Source organism: Emiliania huxleyi (genome assembly GCF_000372725.1).
Source record: "Emiliania huxleyi CCMP1516 unplaced genomic scaffold EMIHUscaffold_52, whole genome shotgun sequence".
NCBI lineage: Eukaryota > Haptophyta > Isochrysidales > Noelaerhabdaceae > Emiliania > Emiliania huxleyi.
Genome location: NW_005198091.1, coordinates 294470 through 310924, shown reverse-complemented (window position 1 = coordinate 310924; position 16455 = coordinate 294470). Strand labels below are relative to the sequence as shown.

The 16455-nt window shown below is 65.0% G+C and overlaps 9 protein-coding genes across 9 annotated transcripts in view; 4 read left to right on the top strand and 5 right to left on the bottom strand.

Annotated features, from left to right (window-relative positions):
* Nucleotides 1-521: 521 nt before the first annotated feature.
* Nucleotides 522-1613, bottom strand: EMIHUDRAFT_356859 (hypothetical protein). The gene has a single exon (XM_005766204.1). The coding sequence runs from the start codon at nt 1525-1527 to the stop codon at nt 580-582; it is 948 nt and encodes a 315-aa protein (XP_005766261.1). The 5' UTR covers nt 1528-1613; the 3' UTR covers nt 522-579.
* A 214-nt stretch (nt 1614-1827) lies between these two features.
* EMIHUDRAFT_212350 (hypothetical protein) lies at nt 1828-2588 on the top strand (the record flags this gene model as incomplete). The annotated part of the gene is made up of 2 exons (XM_005766203.1): nt 1828-2265; nt 2337-2588. The coding sequence occupies 2 exons, from the start codon at nt 1828-1830 to the stop codon at nt 2586-2588; spliced, it is 690 nt and encodes a 229-aa protein (XP_005766260.1).
* A 637-nt stretch (nt 2589-3225) lies between these two features.
* Nucleotides 3226-4383, bottom strand: EMIHUDRAFT_103681 (hypothetical protein; the record flags this gene model as incomplete). The annotated part of the gene is made up of 3 exons (XM_005766202.1): nt 3226-3498; nt 3652-4003; nt 4208-4383. 3 exons carry the CDS (start codon nt 4381-4383, stop codon nt 3226-3228), a joined length of 801 nt encoding a protein of 266 aa, XP_005766259.1.
* A 1079-nt stretch (nt 4384-5462) lies between these two features.
* EMIHUDRAFT_212348 (hypothetical protein) lies at nt 5463-6452 on the top strand (the record flags this gene model as incomplete). Its single annotated transcript, XM_005766201.1, has 1 exon — nt 5463-6452. One exon carries the CDS (start codon nt 5463-5465, stop codon nt 6450-6452), a length of 990 nt encoding a protein of 329 aa, XP_005766258.1.
* A 364-nt stretch (nt 6453-6816) lies between these two features.
* On the top strand, nt 6817-8636 carry EMIHUDRAFT_451910 (hypothetical protein; the record flags this gene model as incomplete). The annotated part of the gene is made up of 1 exon (XM_005766200.1): nt 6817-8636. One exon carries the CDS (start codon nt 6817-6819, stop codon nt 8491-8493), a length of 1677 nt encoding a protein of 558 aa, XP_005766257.1. The 3' UTR covers nt 8494-8636.
* Nucleotides 8637-8874: 238 nt separating this feature from the next.
* On the bottom strand, nt 8875-10020 carry EMIHUDRAFT_212346 (hypothetical protein; the record flags this gene model as incomplete). Its single annotated transcript, XM_005766199.1, has 1 exon — nt 8875-10020. One exon carries the CDS (start codon nt 10018-10020, stop codon nt 8875-8877), a length of 1146 nt encoding a protein of 381 aa, XP_005766256.1.
* Nucleotides 10021-10479: 459 nt separating this feature from the next.
* Nucleotides 10480-12105, bottom strand: EMIHUDRAFT_437026 (hypothetical protein). The gene is made up of 3 exons (XM_005766198.1): nt 11685-12105; nt 10694-11617; nt 10480-10628 (listed from the first exon to the last, which is right to left on the bottom strand). Exons 1-2 carry the CDS (start codon nt 12063-12065, stop codon nt 11435-11437), a joined length of 564 nt encoding a protein of 187 aa, XP_005766255.1. The 5' UTR covers nt 12066-12105; the 3' UTR covers nt 10480-10628; nt 10694-11434.
* Nucleotides 12106-12413: 308 nt separating this feature from the next.
* HBCDH (3-hydroxybutyryl-CoA dehydrogenase) lies at nt 12414-13403 on the bottom strand (the record flags this gene model as incomplete). The annotated part of the gene is made up of 1 exon (XM_005766197.1): nt 12414-13403. One exon carries the CDS (start codon nt 13401-13403, stop codon nt 12414-12416), a length of 990 nt encoding a protein of 329 aa, XP_005766254.1.
* Nucleotides 13404-14468: 1065 nt separating this feature from the next.
* Nucleotides 14469-16455, top strand: part of EMIHUDRAFT_451907 (hypothetical protein) — a gene marked incomplete at its 3' end in the record, with an annotated part of 2944 nt that continues 957 nt past the window's right edge. The window contains exons 1-7 of the mRNA XM_005766196.1: nt 14469-15011; nt 15089-15131; nt 15203-15297; nt 15408-15476; nt 15927-15983; nt 16120-16197; nt 16302-16452. Of these exons, the coding sequence (XP_005766253.1) occupies nt 14613-15011; nt 15089-15131; nt 15203-15297; nt 15408-15476; nt 15927-15983; nt 16120-16197; nt 16302-16452 (892 nt within the window). The 5' untranslated portion in view covers nt 14469-14612. The remainder of the gene's footprint in view (nt 15012-15088; nt 15132-15202; nt 15298-15407; nt 15477-15926; nt 15984-16119; nt 16198-16301; nt 16453-16455) is intronic.

Genomic DNA, 16455 nt, shown 5'->3' with positions numbered 1-16455 from the left:
CGACGTAGACGTACTGCCGCTCTCGGCTTGAGCTCGATGGTCGATCTGATAAAATCACCGCCTTTTCTATACTGATGGTACACCGTACTACTGTGAAGATGCAGCAGCCGAGCAACAGATACAGAGAAGCTCCGGTTAGGGCGCTCTCCCGCTCTGAAGACGTCCACAGGCACTTGTCTACCGCTTCGCCTTCGTCTCCTTGCTGCGCAGCAGGGTGTAGTTCGCGCCCACCTCCCCCACGCTGTCCAGCACGTGGACGGCGCTCGCCATCTCGACCGCGTCGTCCTCCGGCGGAAGCTCCGCGTCGCCCGCGGCCGCTTCCCGAGCGCGCTCGTCGCGCATCCGCTCGTGGTGGGCCTGCCGACGCGCCACGCCGGCGCTCGTGTGCCTCGCCGCCGCGTCCGGCGCCGGCATCGATGCTGTCCGCACGAGCGTGACTCGCCACTCCACGACTTCCACGACCTCCACGACCGCCGAAAAGTTCTCCCACTCGCCGCCCCAAACCGAGTCCTCTCTACAGTTACATACATACGCTTACGGAAAACCAAAAGGGGAGCGCGCTAGGAGGCAACACGAACTTCACCGACGCGGTGATCTCGCCCTAGATGTCGCCATGTGCCCGGTGTCGGCCGGTGGCAGCGCATCGTGCAGCAGCTGTCCTGCTAGCCACCCAATGTTGTGGCTTGCCCACGCCCACAGGTCACCGTCGTCCTCCCCCGGTCGCCTGCCGGCGCCCCTCTCCCGATCTGGCCGGGGCCCACTCCCGAGCCAAGCGCCAGAGGCCGTCCAGCCCAGCCAGCGCCAGACAAGGTCAACCTGCTTCAGCGCGGACTGCGCGGTTGGGGGCGGCCGATCGGCCGCATAATAGTAGGAGGCATCCGCGCCGTCGCTCAACGCAGCCGCCGCCGGCGGTGGCGGCGGGCTCGGCGCACTCTCTGGAAGAGCACGATACGATAGGGCGGCGAGGCCGCACACCGCCGCCACCACGACGGCGATGGAGCGCAGCGGGGCCGACCCGCTGCGCGGAGTCGTGCTCAGCCCGGCAGCGCGGGTGCTCACAGTGGCGCCGCCAATGTGGTTCCCGCTCCGGGCGCGCGCCTTGCCGCCGGAAGAGTCCACCGGCGGCGGGATTACTATGCCTTCGGCTTCACGCACAAGCCGCGCATACGCCTTTGCACGTGCTAGGGCATAGTCGTCGCCGCCAGCACTGCCGGAACGGGCCAGGGTGGTGTTGGCCTCACCGGCATCGCCATCGGTGCTGGCCACTGGAGGGTCTGTCTTTAACCTCACAGCCTTAGCCTTGGCGCGCGCGACCCGCGCCGCGCGGTAGGTAGCAATCTCCTCGTCCTCCTCGCCATCTATCCGGGCGTCTCCAACTCCATGGTACTGCATGATCTCTGCAGGCGCAACGCGGCTGTCGGCACACTTGGCACGCGCAACGCGTTCGGCGCGGCGCCTCGATGCCTCGACGTCCTCGTCACCATCGATGCGTGCATCACCAACGGCGACGTAGTGGCCGTTAAGCATCCGCTGCCTCTCGGCGGTCGGAGCGCCACCCCTGGCCAGGAATGCCCGCCGTCCGCGGTACGAAGGCGTGTGTTTCCCGGCGGCAGATGTGTCCCACGGAAACGGAAGGAAGAATTGGTATGCATCGGATTCTCATGCCCGAATTCTTCTCTTCTTCATTCAACCTCCAGGAAAGTACCCGTCCGCACACGTTCTCGAGGCGACACTCCGGGGCGACCCTCCGAGGCGACATTCTACGACCCCTCCTCGAGCCCCTCCCTCAAGCGCCCCCGCTACGCGGACAATCCCCTCATTCTGCGGATGCCACCCTCCCCGCAATTCGACGTGCGCTCGACGGCGGATGCGGTTGCTGCCGACCTCTGCGCCCTCGTCGCCGAGCAAGACGGCTGGGAGCCCTACAAGACAAGACGGGGGGTGAGGATCGAGCGCTGCCGCGCCGCAGCTCTCCACCGATGGCGCGCGTTTGGGTCGATCGACGCACCGCTGCTCACTGTCGTGGAGGCCGCCTCCAAGGTGGCCAGTCGTCCGGACTGGGATCCAATGTGCGCCGAAGGAAGGCTTGTCGAAGAGGCTGGCACAGTTGAGTCAGCATCGTACAGCGTCGCATGGTGGGTCTTTAAGGGCGTGATGGGCCTCGTCAATGCGAGAGATATGTGCGTTGCGATGACGGTCAAGGAGGTGAGGCCCGGTGTCTGGGTCACTGCATCGCGCTCAATCGAGCACCCTGCCTGCCCGGAGGTAGAATCCATCCCTTGCCGCCCCCGACCACGCGCCCTTGCCAATATCTGAGGGCTGGTCCGTCTTGGTAGGTGCCTGGCAACGTTCGCGGCCGCTGCGACATCGCGGGCCTTCAGCTGCGAGCGAACAAAGCTGGCGGCACAGACGTGACATACGTGGCGGCGGTCGATCCCAAGGGATGGCTCCCAAAAGTGTTGGTCAACTTGGGCGCGGGCAAGGGCGCCTTCTGCATCGACTTTCTCCGCTCGTACGTCGCCACGGGCCAGCGAGGGCGGTGGAGCGCGGCTGAGGCGGAGACCCACGCCGCTGACGAGTGCATGTAACCAATACTGTACGCGATGTGCCGCTGTGGAGTGAACAATTAAGGGTCGGGTTGACGGTTGCAGCCTTGCAGTGAGTGACCAGCTTGAGCAGTGTTACCCGCTTTGTGAGCGAGAGCCGAGAGAGAGAGTTTTTTGCGCACGACAGTGACCGTCACATCTAGCCGCGATCACGACGAGATCGCGCACAAACCCCACAAGTGGAGATCCATCCGCTCGCATCTGTGATCTGACATCTTCGTTCGCTCCACACAACCACATGCACATCGGCTGTAACTCATTGCGGTTTTCGTTTAGGAGTACACACAAAAAAAGCTCAAAGCTCAAACTGCTTTAGATCTGATCGTTTCGCATCAACCACAAGGTACACAGTGGCGGCTATAATATAGCAGAGAGAGAGAGAGAGAGAGAGAGAGAGAGAGAAGAGAGAGAGAGAGAAGAGAGAGAGAGAGAGAAGAGAGAGAGAGAGAGAAGAGAGAGAGAGAGAAGAGAGAGAGAGAGAGAGAGAGAGAGAGAGAGAGAGAGAGAGAGAGAGAGAGAGAGAGAGAGAGAGAGAAAGAGAGAGAGCCCTTCTCCCGCCGCTATCCCCCGTGCCACCAGCTGCCACCGTTGCTCCGCCCGCGAAGGGTCGTTAATGCGCTCAGTCATAGTCGGCCATAAAGTGAGCCCATTCTTCGAGGGGCGACAGCGGCAGCCTTTCCCTTGGGCGGCAGCCTTTCCCTTGCGAGCACGGAGGCGGCGGAGGCGGCGGCCTGGGGGGCGGTGGCGTGGGCGGCGGCGGCGAGTCCTCATCCCTCGCCGCGCTCGCCGCGGCGGCGCCCCTGACCGCATCGAGGGCCTTGAGCAGGGCGGGCTGGCCTCGGCTCGGGCATGTCTCGTGCTGGACGGAGCTCCACCGCGCCGCTGCCGCCGCCTGGGCCGAGAGGAACAGGGGTTGGCGAGGTGCGGCGGGGTTGAGAGGCAGCAGCCGCGAGGGGAGCGGTGGAGTGAGGGAGGCAGCTGCGGCGAGGGCGAGAGGCGGCAGGGGAGTGAGAGGCAGTGGTGAGGGCAGCAGCGCTGCGGGGACGGTCGCCTTTGCGGCGTGCGCCGCGTCTGCCTTTCGGAAGAAGAGGGAGGGCAGGCAGCCGGTCGCCGGGTCGAAGGCGGCGTCGAGGCTCGCCCACTTAACGTCGAATAGCCTCGCCTTTTCCCGCTTTTTGCGGGCGCGCATCGGCTTTCCTGGGTGCGCCCGGTTGTAGGTGGCCATGATCGCCTGCGGGAGATCACGCCGAGACTGCGCCGAGACCGAGTCGAGATCGGTTGCAAGCGGCCGCGCCATCGCCTTGGCCGCCGGCAGGCCGAGGTGGTCGATCACGGCCGCCTTGACCTCCTCGAGCAGCCAGACGTAGCCGTAAAAGATCGCGTCGAGCAGCGCGCGCCTGGGGGCGGGGGAGGCGTCGGCATGGAAGGGGAGGCGGCGGGCGAGGGCGTCGGCGGCGAGAGGGGCAGCGGTTGCCGGAAGAGGTCGGCGTCGCCCTCGGGCAGGATCACCCTGTCGTGGCGGAGGCACCTGTTCGGGAGCAGAGAGGCTGTGACGAGACGCTGCTCACGCCTCGGGCAGAGCCGGGCGTGCGGCGGCGCACGAGAGCAGCAGCCGGAACACGTCCGGGTCTCGGTCAACAAAGAGAGTGCGCGGCTCCGAGGCGGAGGAAGAGCCGTTCTCCTTGTCGGCATTCTCCTTGAGGCTCTTGCGGAAGTACTCCGCCTTGGCGAGCGTCGCCGATGTCGTCGCGAAGCGCACGCCGCCCACCTCGACCATCACTTTCTCCGACTCGGGCGCGGCCAGCGCCGACCGCGGAGATTTGGACCAGATCAGCGCGCTGCTGTGGCTCGGTGAGCGGGAGGAGAGTGTAGAGCTCCTCCGCGGCTTGCCTCCCGACCGCGATGCGGACGGGCTCGCCGCCAGAGGGCTCGCCGCCGCAGCGGCGGCGGCTACCACAGCTCGTCGGACGCCAGAGAGCCTGGCCGGGCTGCGAGCGGGAGAAGGCGGCACTGGAGCTGCCTCAGACTCAGTCGCTGACTCGGCCGTGATCGCCAGAGCTGCCTCAGGCGCTGACTCGCTCGCCTGGACTGTGGCCTCGTCTGTCCCTGCCGGCTGATACTCTGCCGCCGTATTTATGTGTGCATCGACGTTGGCGCTCGCGCCCGAGAAGGGCTTCACTAAAAGGACTGGGCTCAGTGGTGTCGGTTCAACTTCCTTTTTGCGGCCGAAGGAGGTCCTCCGACCGAAGGACAGCCGCGAGACGATCATGGGTGGCATTTTGCTGGCGGAGAGCAGCCCTGGCGGCAGGACAGGCAGGCTCGCTCGCAGCGTCGCAGTGCAGCGGTCGCAGCTCGCAGCAAGGCGCGGGGTCCTGCCCCCCACTTGAAGGCCTGTAGGGAAAAAGAATTTTACAACTTAACTCCCTCGCACAACACTGGGCACGGGACTGGCGCGCACTGGCACTAACAGGGAAAAAGAATTTACAACCACACGACCACAGGTACACCACGGCCGTTCTCCCATCCCTCCCTTGGGTTGTCTGTTTTCTTTCTTTTACCACGGTCCCCTCCCCTCCCTTGTCTGTTTTCTTTCTTTCTTTCTTACAGGCACACCACGGGAGCCGCCTAAGCGACTCCTGCGAGGACGGCGAGGCACTTAGCTGCACTACTCGACCGGGAAAAGAATTTACGTCCCGTAGGCGGGACTGGCGCGCACTGGCACGCGAACATGCGCGCGCGCAACAACCGCCCAGCGCGTGGCGGTGGTCGGAGCAGCACTGCACTAACTTCTCGATCGGCCGTCCCCGCGTAACGTCCCCAGCGCCCCGCAGGCCGTGACGGTTGCGAGTCACACGGATGGGAGCCGATGCCGCCGCCGACGTCCGCCCGCCAAAGAAGCTGTTGGCCGAGCTCCTGCTCGAGTCCGAGCGGCCACCCGCGGCGCCCGCCCACGCCAGCGACCATGCCGGGCAGGAGGAGCCGCCGCCGCCCACGCCCAAGTCGCAGCAGCTTTGCCACAGCCTCCGGCTCGCCTCGCCGCAGCTGGCCCGCTCGCCGATGCCGATGTCCCCATCCACGAGTTGGGCACCCCGCCGTGGCTCGCTCGTCTCCAGCCGCTCCCTCGTCTCGCACGCTGCGCCGTCACAGGGCGGGATGGCCCGCGCCGGCTCGTACATCACGATGAGCGACCGCGTGAGCCCCTCGCGGCTGCTCCAAGCGGCGGACGCGATGCTGGCGGAGGAGCGCGCGCGGTCGTTCGACCTGGTCGAGCTCTCCGCGCGACTGCAGGCCGAGGCGGAGGAGGCACGCGCCGAGCGGCGCAGCCTCAAGGAGAGCATGCTCGCCCACCTCGAGGCGGAGAAGGAGGAGCGGACAGAACTGCTCTCGCGGCTGGCCCAGGCGGAGGAGCGGAGCGCGAGCCTGGAAAGGGAGCGGCAGGCGGAGCGCGAGCGCGAGAGCAGCGTGCGCGACGAGCTCACCGCCACCGTCAACCGGCTCGCCGAGCGTTCCGTCGCGGCGGCCAACTCGGCGGCAGAGGCGCAGCAAGTCCGGGCCAAGCTCAAGAGCGAGCGCGACACGCTTGCGGCGGTGCGCGCGGAGCTCGTGCAGCGCGAGGCGGATCTGCGTGCCTCGCACGCAGAGCTCGCCGGCTCGTCCGCCGCCCTCAAGGAGCTGCAGGAGAAGTGCGCCGACCTCGCGGCGCAGCTCAAGATCAAGAATGGCGTCGTCGCAGAGGCGCACGCGCAGGCGCGGCACTCGAACGAGGCGACCGCTGCCGCCAGGACGGAGCTCGCCAACTTCCAGCGGCTGGCGGAGTCCGCTTTCCTCCAGATGTCGAGCGTGTGAGCTTGTGTGCTTGATGTGGAGGGGGGAAAGCACGTGCCCCCGCGAGCATAACTCTGTGCATGTCGTCGTGCTCGGCTAAGTCCCTCAGTCTGAAAGACAGATATTTACGCTGCGCAATGGCCCGCACTGGCACGGATACAGGTACACCACCACACAGGAACTTTTAGCCCGTCTCTCCGGCACTCAAGAGGACAAAAACTCTCTCTCAAGAGGAGAGAAAGATAAGAGACTCAAAGAGAGAGAGAATCTCTCGCTCGGGACTCGCGGGTCCCTCTGGACCCTGCCTCCCCCGGCAAATCGCCTCCACGTCCAGCACACCTCTCCTTGCTCTTCTACCTACATGCCTACATGCTAGTCCACATCCATGTCGTGCCCGTGCGCCGCGAAATTCTTTTTAACACCAGCTGAAGAGCCCGGCAAGGGAGACGAACAACCTCCTCGTCACCACGGCTGCTCTCTCCTCACCAAGAAGATGACGGCTGGCGCCGCCTCGTCGTCGACGCTCCCTCTGGCCAACGACTTCGCGTCGCCGCAATTTATGCCAGGCTCGCACCGCACGATCGAGCTTCCACTCGCTGACGAGCCGGACAAGTCGGTCGAGTCGGCCGACGAGCCGACGCCCTCGGCCAGCTGCTGCGGCTGGGAGCTCACTCGGCGCCGGCGCCGGATTCTCGCTGTCCTCTGCTCTCTGTGTGTGCTGTGGTGGATCGCGGTCGGCATCTTTGCCGCGGTGACGGTGACAACGCTCACAAACGATCTGCGCTTCGTGATTTGCGAGATCAGCGCCTGTGTGCCCAAAGAGCCGGCCTTGTCGGGTGCTGATATTGCCTCCTACACGGGAGCGGCCAAGGTCGCGGCGACAGAGGAGGAGGGCTCGTGCAAGCCGTGCCTCAGCCCGAACGACGAGTGTGCGCAGAAGCTGGATGAGCTGACATCGCGAACGCTGGACCTCCCACTAAACGTCTCATTCGCTGTCTTCAACCCGCTCATATTCGGCTACGCCGTTGACCGGGTGGTGCTTCTCACGAGCCTCAGCCCGCTGCCGCCGCTCTCTGCGCAAGCGGCCCTCGCGCTGGACCCGCTCGAGGCGCACGACCTTGGTATCGCCATCTTTTGCGACGCGGGCCGCTCCTCCTTTCCGCCCGGCTGGGGCGACGAGCTCTCAATGCGATGCCACTCAAAGCAGGACGGAGAGACCATCCATCGCCTCTCCCATGCGCAGCGTGGCATCGGCGGCGAGCGCTTCTATGCGACCGTCGCGTTTGTGTATCGCGTCCCCGTTCTTGGCTGGACCATCGCGATCGCGCAGGACGCGTCCCACTATGCCGCCAACTTCGATTTTGGCGGACCACAGCCGCTCGACGGCCTCGAAATGTGCTCGGGCGTTTCGGCGGTCCAGTATGGCGCGCCGGCGAACGTGCTCAAGCTGTACGACTTTGAGGAGTACAAGGTGGGCGTCTGCGCGACCGACCTCGGCAGCCTCGTGGGGCTGAGCACGCGCGTCACTTCAGAGATATCGTGCATGCTCGCCCCGGCCCTTCCCTATTGCGGAGGCGAGGCCAACGACACTGCGAGCGAGGCGCGCATGACGATCCCGATCGAGATGTATAACGCGGCAGGCTTCAACCTGACGCTATGGGAGGACGGGTCGGAGACGCTCGTGTACGACGCCGAGACGGGCGAGCGGATCGCCACGGGCCACCTCGAGCGGACGGAAGTCATTCCCGCGCGGTCGGCGCGCAGAGTCAACTTTTACAGCGACCTGCGCGAGTTCCTTCAGCGCTACTCGGGCGGCGGGCTGGTTGGCCTTGCCTTCGAGGCGATCCAAAAGACGCTCGCCTCGCCTGTGCGGCTCGACATCAACGTTGCTGCGACGCTCCTCGGCACAAAAGCCGAGATGCACTTTGAGGTTGGCCACACATCACTCATCGGCCTCGCGCAGCTCGTCGGCTGCCGCTGCGAAGTTGGGCCCGGCCCAGAGTGCCGCAGCGACACGTCCGTCTTTGTGCACCGTCAGGCCGAGAGCTTTGGCCGGAGATAGCGCCGAGGCCAGGCTCTGGGTGCCCAATCGGCGGAGCGAGGAGTGCCCTGGATGTTAGATGTTACTGTGCTATAGTGTTGTTCGAGAGGACCGCAGGTTGTCTCTCTGATTCTAGATGTAGATGTGTAGTCAGGAGTACAATTATGTGGGGGGGTGGGGGTGTAGTAGGTATAGTACGGACTACCCCGATGGTCGACATTTTGGTTGGCTCTCCGTTTTCACGTCATAGGACAAAGTGTCATTAAATCGGAGAGATTTTTCTTGAATCGGACACACCACACACACACACTGCCCATCGACTTGGCGCGGCGCTCGGCTCTGGCGGCGAGCACGTGCGCGAGAGACGTGGAGCGACTGTGGTCATAAACCTCGCACCATGTGTCAGCCAGGCTCAGTGGGCGAAGTACTCAATATAGTGATTGCAGGAGCCTGGTCCAGCAACGACCGCAACTGTTGATGCTCCCTCTTCAACACCTCGAGCTCGGCCGCTGCCGCCGCCGCCTCGGCCACCGCACGGGAGCGGCCGGCGCGGGCCTCGTCTCGCTCCAGCGTCAATTGCTGCACCGAGAGTAGCAGGGACCGCACCCGGTGCGTTTCGGCGCTCTTGTCGGGCGCATCGTCACCAGAGGTGAACATCGGCTGCGAGGCGAGCTGAGCGGCGTCGGTGCCTGCTTGGCTGGCTGCTTCCATCGTGGCGGCCGTCAGTCGCAATCGCTCCACCATCGGCCGCCGCAAGGTGAGGACTGAGCTGACCCCCTTCGTGTCGCTGTGTGGGGTCGCCTCACCGCTCGGTTCAGCGCCGGCGCCCCCGCAGGCATGAGCCCGCGATGCCTCCGCCTCAGCGAGGTATTGCATCAGAATGGGGTTCGAGTCTAGGAACGGATCTCTGAACAGGCGGCTCGCGCGAGGTGCCGCCAGCGACGGTTCGTCACCCGCCACGAGCTCGTGGTCGAATGGTGTGACTGTGTCGCCGTCCAAGACGGAGAGCCGACGTAGCTTGTGGAGCGTGCGGTGGCGGACGTACTCCTCTTGCCCGGCACTGCAAGGGTTGCTGCCGAGGTCGAGCTCAGCCAAGTTGGCGAGGCGAGAAAGAGAGGAGAGGGCGTTGTCGAGCGAGGTCAGCTCGTTGCGGTAGAGGGAGACCGCAACGAGGAGCGGGCAGCTGACGAGTGGCGCGAGGCACGCGATCCGGTTGTTGGACGCAAAGAGATGTGTGAGTCGCTGGCAGCTCGAGAGCGGCCCGAGGCTCGCGATCCTGTTGAAGCTGACGTTGAGCGAGACTAGGCGCGAGAGGTCGCACCCCGCGAGCGAAGTGAGAAGGTTGTGCGAGAGCGACAGCACCTCGAGGTCTGTAAATGGCGAGAGCAGGCCAACTGTGGTGAGTCCCATTTGCCGCGCGATTAGTGTCGTCGCCTCCTCGGGGCGCTCGTCTCCACTGAGCTCGATGAGGCGCTGCGTCACGGCGCTATCCGTACCAGGCGTTGCGGGCTCATCCTTCCCAGCTTGCGGCGGAGGCCCGAGTGGCATGCAGCATCGTAGTTAGGAACGCTGAGGGTCCGAGCGATCTGCGGGAACGTTACGTCTTCTGATAAACGCAGTATGGAAGATACAAAGAGGGGGAGGAGCAACGAGCGCCCTGGCGTGAGCCAAAGACACTCCCAACTGCGCTCCGTCACCGGTGTCGCGGTCTCCCCCACTGAGGACGATCTGCGGGGTCACAACGAACGAAGCACGAAAGCGTGCTCGACAGAGCGACAGCGCAGCGCACTGCCGTCCAGTCGGCGAAGGGACGGCTGCTGCGCAAAGTGATCAGTTCTAATGAATGTACCGGGGCCCGACGGATAGATGAATCCGGGGCACCCTCCGCTCGAATCCCTGGCTAGGGGTTCGAGGTGGCCCCCACCCTGGGGCCTCCCATCAAGAACCAAAGAGGAGGTTTCTCCTATTCACAGCTCATGCCATTTCCGGGTAAGCCGAGGCTCATCTGGGCGCGCGAGTGCGACCCTCCCTTGACGCCTGCGTGCCGTATCCGTATCGCTCCGTCCGCCAGCGCTGTCATGGAGAGCCACGACCCAGGCCAGATCCCTGGCCAGCCCAAGCCCAGACGGTTGATGGGCTTCGTGTACAACACAAAGGTGCGCCCTCCTTCCGCCACACCTCGGGCCGCACGGTGCGACACCCGGCGCGCCACGCATCGCAGGCGATGCTGATGTGGAGCATCGTCTTCTTTGTCCCTCCGGTGCTGATGCTGGCGTGGAACCGTGGCCGGCTATCGATGCCGCCCGAGGAGCTCATGCAGACGACCACCTACCGCATCCGCAGCAAACCCGGGGAGGAGGTCGTCGAGGAGCGGAAGGCGGCGCTGCAGAAGGTGCTCTTTGAGACCAACGACGCGCAGACGGGCTTCCGGCAGGAGTGGGCGATCAAGCGCGATGAGGAGCGCAAGCGGCGGGCGGAGGAGCGGGCGGAGCGAATCGCGCGTGGCGAGATCGCTTGGTGGCAGTGGTGGCGCTAGCTCAGCCGCGGCGGCAGATCTCTTCTAGCATCTCTCTCCTAATCGCGTCTCGCTCGTCAGGGTGCGCAGGCAGGTGCGGGACACCGCGGCGCGCTCTTTCGGACTCCCACAAAGGCTCTCGCTCTCGTGAAGTCGTGTACGTGTTTCGTGTCTGGGAGGGGCATCATCAGCAGCAGCACAGTGGCATCAGTCAGTTACCCGGGACGCGCCACATCGTACACCGCACGTCCGGATGTGTCACAACGCCAACAGCAACACGGTCACGGACAGCGAGCGCACACACGCTAGCACACACGCGTCACACGCGACAAACGAACATGAAAACACGCCGCATCCTGACCGGCCACAGCCGGCTATGTTGAACTCACTAATGAACTGAGGGCTCGGGCCTGCGCAGCTCACGCCGCGCGGGGCGCGGCCTTCCGCCTAGACCTTCAGGCAGGCGCCAAGATCGACGCTCGACTGCATGAACTTCTCCGTCTGCTCGCCGGCGGTGGTGAAGTCATGCTTGAGCGGCTTGCAGCAGCGGCCGCCGGCGCAGTCATGCGAGCCACAGAAGAGCATCTTCAGGTTACAGTAGTTTGTCCCCGCGTCGAGGCCCGAGGGCACCTGCAGCGGCGACCGCCGGTCACGGGCGCGGCGGCGGGGTGTGGTCATGGGCGCGCAGGCGAGGCACCTGGCTGCGGCTGCAGGCCTGTATCTGGCACGAGCCACTCCCCGTCCGGGTCAACGTGAAGAGCTGCTTGTCCGTAAACTTGCCGTCGCCCGTCAGCCGCGAGGTCGAGAAGCTGCCACCGTACTTTTGGACAGCGTAGGTGCCGCGGTTGTGCGGGTCGTGCCAGGACCCGTCGGCCTGCCCGTCCACACGCGCGTGCATCTCCTCCAAAACGTCGGAGCAGGACGCCTTTGCTGTCGCAACGACCTTCATTCCGCACGCGAGACCGAAAGGCGCGGAAGTGTCGGGGCAGGCGAGGTCGATCCCGTCGACAGTCGCGTCGCGCGTCGACGCGCCAGACGGGAACCACCATGCGGAGGAGGCTGTAGCAAGCGCGAGCATTACGGCGACGATATGGAGGTGTGTGTTAGGGGTAGTAGGACTTGCTGCTGGCGCCGTTCTCTGAACTTTACTCCGAGAAAAGAAGAAAAGGAAAACTACCGGCCGCTGACCGTCGAGCTCGCGATTTAGACACGCTCAGGAAATCTCTCTCCACACAGCGACCATTCAGCACCGGCGATCGGCCACGCCCAAGGAGCAAGGTGCAAGGAAGGAGGCTGCCGCAGCGATGAAGGGACGAGTTGGAGGGAGAGGCGCGTGGTAAGTGCGAGACCGAGAGTCGAGAGGTGCAGCCACGAGGCTAGCGGGCGAGGAGTCGACATGGCAGCGCCAGCCCAACAAGAGGTCGTCTCAGCCGAGGAAGTCGTCCTTCATGAAGGCTGGGCCAGGGTAGTCGTACATGCCCTTGGCGGTGTCGGACGAGGGGTCGCCGGTCTTGATGCCAGCGCAGCCCGCCTCGAGCTTGGCGTCCAGGAAGGCGGCGTTGGCGAGCATCTGCTTGCCCGCGGCATCGTCACGCATGACCTCGCCCCAGTGCGCAAACACGTTCCGCACCGTCTCGAGGCCAATGACGTCGATGACCTGCATTGGCCCCTTGGGCGCGCCCATCGTGATCATCCACGTGCGGTCCACGTCGTGGGGTGAGGCGACACCGCTCGTCACGAGCCACAGGGCGCTGTTGAGCCATGGGACGAGCAGGGAGTTGCAGATGTACCCATTCTGCTCCTTTTCAATGCGGATAGGGACCATGTGAATGTCGCGGGCAAATTGCACGACTTGCTCAAAGACAGCCTCGTCCGTGCTGGCGTGGCCCATTACCTCTCCAATGTTGCCGTCGAAGATGGGGTTGGCGAAGTGCAGCGCGAGAAAGCGCTCCGGCCGGCCTGTCGCCGCTGCAAAATCCGACGGCAGTAGGGTGCTAGAGTTTGTGGTGAAGATGCAGTGCGACGGCGCGGCGGCGTGCAGCTCAGCGTACACCGTAGTCTTGACTGCCGGCACCTCGGGCACATTCTCGGACAGCAGATCGCTATCGCCGCACGCCTCATCGACGTCCGTGGTGTAAGAAATCCGTTGAAGGGCGGCTTGAGGGCTAAGGCTTGACTCAGCCGGCACGCGCCAGGCGCGAACCTTTTCGCCGCGCTCGACAAAGAGCCGCGCAAAGCGTTCATGCGCCTGCTTGGCGGTGGTCAGGCGCTTTTCGGTGGTGTCGAGCAGCGCAACGTCGAAGCCGCTGAGTGCGGCCTGGAAAGAGACCTGCTGTCCCAAAGTCCCGGCACCGATCACGGCGACCTTGCGGACGCGCGGGGTCGTTGTCAGGCGGCGAAGTGCCGTCCGCCTCATCCAGGTGAAACGAGAGGGGTTGGTCTTTGGCGGGTTTGAAATGCGGCGATGTTTAGAGGTTTGTTTTTTATTTTCAAACGTGTATTTCACCGGAGTCACGTTTCGACCGTGCAAGACATAATGGTGGCTAAGGGCTCTGCTCTGCCCGCAAGGCGCCCGCGTCGCAGACCGGTACTAGTAGCATAGCAGGAGAAGGATGAGAAATATGAAAAACGCTGGAATTCGGGGGAGTACTCTCGCCTGCACAAATTTGATAAGTGGGACAAGGAGGGATGCGTCCAGGTGGCACCAATCATGGATACGAAGCGACGGACCGGAGCTCCCGCCAAGGAGGAGGCCGCGAGCGGCTCTGAGGGCGTGGACGCTCTGCGCCATTGTTTGCCATTGACAATTCTGCATACCCCCACATGAGTTCGCGAAAGTTACACAGACCCCGTTGCGGCTCAAAAAGTCAGGTATTGAGTACGTCATTTTGGCGGGGTCTTCATTTTTCTGCGTTATTTTAGATGAAATTCTGATTTTGTCGTATATGGGTCCGCCTTCCTGGCTCGTGCAGGAGCGCGCGATTTATCAAAAGAGTTGGCCTTTTTGGAGCCTGGAAACTCGCCCGTACAACACTGTAGCCCGAGGCTCGAGCCCGCCCCCAGCTTTTGTCGCGAGCTCGCGACCCCACCGCAACTTCGCCGAAAGTCAGGCCAAGCCCAAGGAACGTCCCTCGTCCGCCAAATCCCTTTGGCTTTGCGCTTTGGGCGCAACTTGAGGGAAGAAAGAAGCTGCTGACTGATCGAGCCCTGCACTCGAGCCCAGCGTGCCCGCGGCTGCTTCCAGCGCAGCACCGCCGCTGGGGCAACAAAAATTAGTGCTAAAAATCTCAAACAAAACAATCTCTCTCGGCTGGGGACGACGGCACGCTGCGGAATCGGATCGAGCCCATGGAGAATAGAGAAGAAGGCGTCGGTGAATTGGGAGGGCGCAGTCGATGAATGGGAGGAGGAGGGTGCAGTCGTTGTCATTGGTCAGAGGGGTTGCCCCGGAGCCATGAAAAAAGAAAAATTGCGCGCCAGACTCTCCTCGGCGCGCTGCACCGCACCTGGCCGCGCACGCCGCGCTCGCCAGAAGAAGCGGTGGAGATATCTCCTGAGGCACGCTCGCTCGATCGGTGCTCGGTGCTCGTGGCTCGTGGCTCGTCGCTCCGGGCGCGCGCGCGCGATGGCCGCGCCGGGCTTTCCTCCCGGCTTTGGCGCTCCAGTGTCCGGGACGGGCAAAATCGCGTACCCAAAGCACTTTTGCCGCAAGACGGTCGACTACTCTGCCTGCACCGTGCGGATGCTCAAGGAGCGCACGCTCTGCCCCGAGCGCGAGGCCTCGCCGTACACGCTCGACGCATCGCCAGACGCGGCGGTCGAGATGCTCCCGCCGAACGGGACGCTCTCCAACGCGGCGGCGTCGGCGTGCACGCGGTTCGTGCACTCTGCGCTCAACAAGGACCGCTCCTCCGTCAACGCCGGCTGCTGGATGCCCGACGGGCGCAGGCTCATCACCGCGAGCTACAACGGCATGTTTACTCTCTGGTCGGGCTTCTCGTTCAACTTTGAGGCGACGCAGCAGGCGCGACGAGAAGACGCGTCGGCCGCCTCTCGGCGGTCTCTCGGCCACATCTCCCGACGGGCATCTCCCTCCACCAGGCGCACGACGAGCCCCTATTCTCGCTCTGCTGGTCGCGCGGAGGCGTGCGGCTGCAGCCAGGCGACAGGGACGCGAGATTGGGCCGAGGTGCACCCGAGATTCGCCGAGATTAGGCGAGTGGCTGCTGTCGGGTGACGGAGCAGGGACGGTCAAGTACTGGCAGACCACCCTCAACAACGTCAAGGAGGTGTCGCCGCACGCGGGCGCGGTGCGTGTCGCCTCCGACACGCTCTTGACACTTCCGACACGCCTCCGAGAGCGCGCGCCACGCAACAGCCCGCCACGCGGTCTGGACGGCCCCCCCCGTTGCTCTCGCAGGTGCGCGCCATCTCGTTTTGCCCGACCGACACTTACTTCGCGACTGGCTCAGACGACGGCACAGTCAAGGCAAGACCGCCGCCGCTGCCTCGCACCACTGCCTCGCACCGCCGCCTCGCACCGCCCCCTCGCACCGCCGCCTCGCACCGCCCCCTCGCACCACTGCCTCGCACCGCCCCCTCGCACCACTGCCTCGCACCGCTGCCTCGCACCGCCCCCTCGCACCGCCCCCTCGCACCACTGCCTCGCACCGCCACCTCGCACCCGCCACCTCGCACCGCCACTTCGCACCGCTGCCTCGCACCGCCGCCTCGCACCGCTGCCTCGCACCGCCGCCTCGCACCGCTGCCTCGCACCGCTGCCTCGCACCGCTGCCTCGCACCGCTGCCTCGCACCGCTGCCTCGCACCGCTGCCTCGCACCGCTGCCTCGCACCGCTGCCTCGCACCGCCGCCTCGCACCGGCCCGGCGCACAGTCTCGGCAGGGCGTGGGGCATACCTCCGCACGACTCGCCGGAAGGTGCTCGACTTCGAGAGGGGCACCACCGTGCGGCTGATGCCTGGCGCCGGCCTCGAGGCCTCCCAGACACTTCCGAGACACTCCCCACACCCTTCCTAGAGAGGGGCCGGCGTCGGCCTCGAGGCGCCTCGTAGCACACCGCCGCAGAAGCCGCGCACAGCCCCCGTCCAGCCGCCCTCGGTGCCTCGTCCAGGCGGGCAAGTCGCACCGGTGGGACGTCAAGCACGTCGAGTGGCACCCCGACAAGGCGATGCTCGCCTCCGCCTCCAAGGCGAGCGCTCCCCCACCCCACCCCACCCCACCCCAAGCTGCGGGGACCCTTCCCCCCACCCTTCCCGGGCCCTTCTCTGACCCCTCCCCGCACCCCCTCCCCAGGACGGCTCCTCAAAGCTGTGGGACCCGCGCGCGCCGCGCGAGGCCGCGACGCTGCACCAGCACAAGGGGCCGGTGACGCAGGTGCGGTGGCACCCCGCGGGCCGCTACCTGCTCTCCGGATCAAAGGACCAGCTGACCCGGCTCTCCGACGCGA